Genomic DNA, 5,738 nt, shown 5'->3' with positions numbered 1-5,738 from the left:
TCGTCGGGGTGGCGAGACCCGACTATCAGTCGGGAGCCTGCTTGGTTCGGCGGGTTCCCGACCTTTCCTCCGCTTCTCCTTCGGGCCTCTGGGTTCGGCCAAACGTCGGTCGGATGCCCCTTCATCCGTGCGCATATACTTATATGCACGCTCCAGTAGCTCGGCGTATGTCCGGGGGAGGGTCTTGTCCAGAGAGTAGGTGAATCGGGACGCCCTCAGGCCCCGTTTCATGGCTGAAATAGCCATGTCTTCGTTGAGGTTTCGGACCTCAAGCGTGGCCGCGTTGAATCGCGCCACGAAGTGTCGGAGCGTCTCATTTTCTCCCTGCTTGAGGGAGAAAAGGCTGTCCGACGTTCGCGGCGGCTTTCGGCTAGTGCTGAAATGGGCTACGAACGAGTGCTCGAGCTGCCCGAAGGAGTGGATACTTCCCGATCGGAGACCGGAGTACAGGCCCTGGCAGCCTTGCGGAGCGTGGCGGGGAAGCCGATGCAAAGGAGAGCGTCGGTTGCCCCTTGAATCGTCATGAGAGCTTTGTAGCTTTCTAGATGGTCGATTGGGTCGGTGGAGCCGTCGTAAGACTCCACGTGCGGCATCTTGAACTGACTGGAGATCGGTTCGTCGAGGATGAGTCGGGAGAGAGGTTGGGCGGTCTGGTAGTCGACGTCGTTCGAAGACTTCTGGCCGTCCATCTGCAACTGGGCGAGTCGGCGGTCGATTTCCTCGAACCGGTGCTCGTAGTCGTCCGCTCGTCGATGCTGGGAGACCCCGGGAGTGGAGTCTCCGGAAGATTCTGAGAGAGAGGCCGACGGTGTGCGCGGCCGTTTCTCCTTCCTTGCCCGTTCCAACGGAGAAGGAGAGGGCCGCTGGGACCGTCGGTCGTCGCGCCATGGTCGTCCCTCCTCTCCGTGGGAGCGCTGTTGGGGGCGCTCGCATGGAGGCGACAGGGATCGGCGCGGTCGTCGGCGGCTGCTCCTGGAAGGCATAGGTCGGGCCGTCGGTTGCTGCTGGAGGCTTTTGACTGCGTCGGTCAGTACGGTCATCTGCCGTACGATGGCCGCGATCTGGGCCTCCGTGGTCACTGCAGGGCGCGGAGAGCTAGGCTCCGCCGCCGGTGGTGGCGGGGAGGCCTCTTCCCGACGGGAAGAGCGCCTGGCCGACCCAGTGACTCTCGATCGTTGAGCTCTTATCTTTGTCATGCTGTCCCCTACCTGGCGCCCAATCTGTTGCGGCCAATCACCTCGTCGCCCGATCGCCGGGAAGCGTGCACCTGCAAAATGAAGTCCGCACTGACCGGAGGCGGCTCCGGCGGGGACCCTCCGACGGTCAAGTCAGAGAGGTGACTGGGCAACAGTGAAATGTAGACAGAGAGCTCTTATCGAGAGAGAGAGAGGGAGAGAGGGAGAGGAGCGAGCCTGCGTTTTTTGGGAGAGACGGAGCGGATCGATCCCTTGCACTGTTGCCTTCCCCGGTTTATATAGTGGAGCACGGTATGGCACCGTCATTAATGGCGCGGACAAGTGAGGAACTGTCAACTCACTGTGGACTGTCAGAGTCGCCGTGAAAGTGTCACGTCGCCGTGCGGCTGTCAAATCACCAGGGTTGACAATGCCTTCGACGGGACAATGTCCCTAGATGGCCGTGCCGCATGCGGCTGTCAGGACTGACAAGCTCTGGCGGCTGTACGGTGATCGGAGGAGTCGACCGACCCTAGGTCGGTGGCCAGCTGAGTGGCGCCGGGGCCCTCCGTTGGTCGGCGAGTGAGTCGGCCATCAGACTTCCTGGTCGGTCGGCCAGTCGGTCGGTCGGCCGGTCAGTTGGTCGGTCGGCCAGTCGGAGTCGGCCAGTCGGAGTCGTCCGTCAGGGTCGGCCAGTCGGTCGGTCGGCTGTCGGAGTCGTCCGTCGGGGTCGGCCAGTCGGTCGGTCGGCCGTCGGAGTCGGCCAGTCGGAGTCGTCCGTCGGGGTCGGCCAGTCGGTCGGTCGGCCGTCGGAGTCGGCCAGTCGGTCGGTCGGCCGTCGGAGTCGGCCAGTCGGAGTCGTCCGTCGGGGTCGGCCAGTCGGTCGGTCGGCCGTCGGAGTCGGCCAGTCGGTCGGTCGGCCGTCGGAGTCGTCCGTCGGGGTCGGCCAGTCGGTCGGTCGGCCGTCGGAGTCGGCCAGTCGGTCGGTCGGCCCCTTCGACCGTAAGTCGATCGGTGGGTATTCTCCAACAAGTTTCTATTCCAAAAACTCTCCCAGGGACTGAATTTGGCACCACAACATCAAGATGGGTTTTATTGGTCTCCGTTTTTCGGTTTGTTCTTCCCCCCTCCTTGGGTTTTGTTGGCAATGTAAATGCAGACCCATAGAGCTATTTCACTTGAGCTGTTTCTCTAACAACATTCTGTATCCATACTTTTTTATAAAGTCGGGTAGCTTCTTTTTCAGCCTTCCTTATTATATATAAAAAAAAGGATTTGTGTGGGTGTGTAGGGTGTCATATTAGTGCAGTGCTAGTCGGATCTACACAGCATGTATCATTATTTATAGGAAAGGTAATTTTAGTCAACTCATTAGATTTTTAATTCAATTTAATTCGAATGGAGCAGGTTTTATCTGATCTAGTTGGAATGCGAAGCAAATATAGATTTTAGAAAAAAATATACAAAGTAGATTCAGATTGGATATAGATCGATAACGATATATCTTATTCTAAACCTGATCCAAAATAACCTCAATCTATACCGATCTTTTAAAATTATAATATTTTATAATATTTATATAGCTGATACAATCCAACCTGATTTGCATCTCTTTTTCATCTAACCTCAGATAAATAAAGGATGGATATAAAATGAAGTTTTTAATTATGAGATGGATATGTATAGATATTGGCCGATCGATCCATGTATGATTTATTGCTATCCCTATTTATTTAGTTTTATCCTATAAAGCAAAAGCTACAAGCAACTATAAGAAAAAATAAATTTTGATCCGATTAATGTATCAATTACCATGCCCATTAAAACTTAACCATAAAGATGAAACTCTTTTACATTCGGCACTCCCCTAGATTTTTGAACCTAAAGGAAATTTTGGTGGGCACGTGCAATAAACGTGAAGATAACTTTGATAGATATTATCACACTAGAGGAAATATAGAAGGTTGTGATTCCATCATACACCTATGCTTAATTTATACCCTTTTGTTATTCCTCTCTCGTAATCTTAAGTATACATACGAATATGTAAATATATACATATACGCACATAGAATCTAGGGATAAATACGGATACATAACCAGCAGTTTTGGAGCATCAAGCATGCATGGAATGTGGTTCAGAATCCGGAGTAGATATGGATTTTAGAAAAATATCTGAAACAGATTCAGATTGGATACGGATAATGATATTTTCTGCTCCGAACTCAACCGATATAACCTCAATCTATATCTCTTTTTGAAATTATTATTATTTTATAATGTTTATATATATATCTGATCCATCCAATTTGATCTACATCTCTGCTTGATCCAATTCGAGGTGGATAAAAGATGGATTTGGATATGTGATTTTTAATTATGGGATGGATTCAAATATTGGCCAATCCAACCCGTATCCGATCTGTTGCCATCTTTGTTTGTTTAGCTTTATCCTATAACCACAGCAAGGTCTACAAGCAACTACAAGAAAAGAGATTTTAACCTGATTAACATATCAATTATCGTGCCCATTAAAACTTAACCATAAAGATGGAACTCTTTTACATTCGATATATAGACGGTTGTGATTTCATCATACACCTACATTTAACTTATACCCTCTTATTATTCCTCTCTTCTAATCAAAAGTTTGAATTGATTAGAGCATGCATGCATGTATCGACACACATATATACATACCAATATATAAATATATACATATACACATAGAATTTATGGATAAATATGGATAACCAGCGGTTTTGGAGCATGGAATGGGGTTCAGAAACTGTAGATGATGACTTACATGGGTTAGGAAACTAGAATTTGGCACTTGCAACGCACATGAAATATCTCGTAATCCAATTATTATTGCCCTTCATACAAGTTGGGAGTATGTTTACCTCAACATTAAGGTAAAATAGAAGTTTATTTATTTGAAATAAGAATTATTTTGTTCTGTCGATGCATGGATGTCTGCACCACTTCAGAGCCCCACGACCACTCCGGATTCTGGGCTTTATTTCTACATTATTATTAGAGTGTAGAAAACAATGATTTGGTGAGATACCAAATTTTCTCAAGGACAGAAGGTAATGAGGTAATTAGCCCCAGTGCAAGTGAAGGTGCTGCTGCTATCATCAAAAGCATAACTGTAAGCTTGAGGACACTCGCTCTTGAAGAACTCGGAATAGCTCGTCGGCTTGCATGTTTGCGAAGTGTTATAGGGTCCAGTGCAGCAATACTGGTCCTGGTTAAAAGCCAGGCAAGCACTCTTGCAGCCAACGACGGCACCGGATACCGTCAGCTGCAGCACTGCCGGGCACTGGGAGTTGATGTTCGCCGAGCATGATGTGGTGGTGCAACCCGAGACACCCTGTGGAGCGATGGAGACCGGCAAGTTGAAGCCATCGACCAAGCTCACGTCGTAGAAATCCTTTCCGCCATCGCCCTGGAGGGTGAACTCGAGGAGCGAGGCGGGTGGGGCGCCGCCGTTGCCGTTGCATGCGACCTGCCCGGTGCCGCAGTCACCGGTCTGGCATGTAAATCTCCCCGACGCGTCAGTGGAGCAGCCGGTCCGGCCCCACATCCGGCCGGCCCAATTGGATGGGGCGGTTATCGAGTTGGAGGCCGAGGCGCCGAGCTCGAAGCCCGTCTGCGGGAATGCAGGGACATTAGGGTTGTTCTGTATGCCAGGCCAGACCGTGTTGGGGCAGTTGTTCTGGAAGGTGAACGTAGTTGAAAGCCCACCTGAAAATTTAGAAGTTAGATAGATTTTGTTAGTAGAAGTTAGATAGATTTTGTAGCATGGAAGACAAGGCTAAAGGCCTTGAAATGGAACGTGAAACAAACCATGGACGAGGAGGGCAGCGAAGAAAATGGCGAAGAGAAGCGATGCGTTGGCCATTGAGGACTAGGAAGGCTTGCGTTGGAGGGATTCCGAATGCAAGAGAGGAGGAGATGGTGTGAGAGTCTTGAGGTTTGTGGGGGTATTTATAGGGGAAATTTTTGATTTTATAAATGGAAAAGGGAGGCGATAAGGTGGAGACCATTCGTTGCGTGCATGGAAGGGAGTTGAACAGTCCTTGTTTGATTAGAGGAATTTTGTTTATTTTTTTGGTACAGATTAGTGGAATTCTTTCACGCCGGCTAACAGAGAGGACCTGGCCCGATCAGCGGAACTCTTTCACACCCGATATACTTACAAATACGTACGACAGAGGGCCTGGCTTGTTAGTGAAATTCTTGTGCTTTGGACCAAGTCGAATTAGGAAGAAGTAAACAATGGGATGAAGTTTTACCAAAAAAGAAAGAAAAAAAAGAAGTTGGACTGGTCGGAAAGAGTAATTTGTTATTTCATCTGTTCCTAAACTAGCGGGAAGTCCTTCGGTCGGGTGCCGTATGCGATTTTGTCACTTGCATTTGTTTTGTTTTCCAGAAAACATGCGTGCAACTTGTGTTCTTTGAAGAAACTTGGCCGAAAAAGAAGGGATGAGTTTTGACGATTGATGAACTTCTCTTTTCAAGGGGAAGTGGAAAAATAAGAGTACATTATTATAGTTA

At 49.0% G+C, this 5,738-nt stretch overlaps 1 protein-coding gene across 1 annotated transcript; it reads right to left on the bottom strand.

The window, feature by feature from the left end:
• Positions 1-4,085: 4,085 nt before the first annotated feature.
• LOC105053636 (thaumatin-like protein 1b) lies at positions 4,086-5,160 on the bottom strand. Its single transcript, XM_010934887.4, has 2 exons — positions 5,028-5,160; positions 4,086-4,925 (listed from the first exon to the last, which is right to left on the bottom strand). Exons 1-2 carry the CDS (start codon positions 5,080-5,082, stop codon positions 4,255-4,257), a joined length of 726 nt encoding a protein of 241 aa, XP_010933189.1. The 5' UTR covers positions 5,083-5,160; the 3' UTR covers positions 4,086-4,254.
• Between the last annotated feature and the right edge of the window lie 578 nt (positions 5,161-5,738).

Source organism: Elaeis guineensis, chromosome 11 (genome assembly GCF_000442705.2).
Source record: "Elaeis guineensis isolate ETL-2024a chromosome 11, EG11, whole genome shotgun sequence".
NCBI classification, from domain to species: Eukaryota; Viridiplantae; Streptophyta; class Magnoliopsida; order Arecales; family Arecaceae; genus Elaeis; species Elaeis guineensis.
Note: the sequence above shows the minus strand (reverse complement) of the source record. Positions and strands in the feature narration are given on the sequence as shown.

What these genes read in the sequence shown, in the direction of transcription:
- LOC105053636 (XM_010934887.4), bottom strand. Translation starts at nt 5,082, where the DNA reads ATGGCCAACGCATCGCTTCTCTTCGCCATTTTCTTCGCTGCCCTCCTC. An exon ending in CGCTGCCCTCCTCGTCCATG is followed by an intron (nt 4,926 to 5,027) that starts GTTTGTTTCACG and finishes CTAAATTTTCAG; the next exon opens with GTGGGCTTTCAACTACGTTC.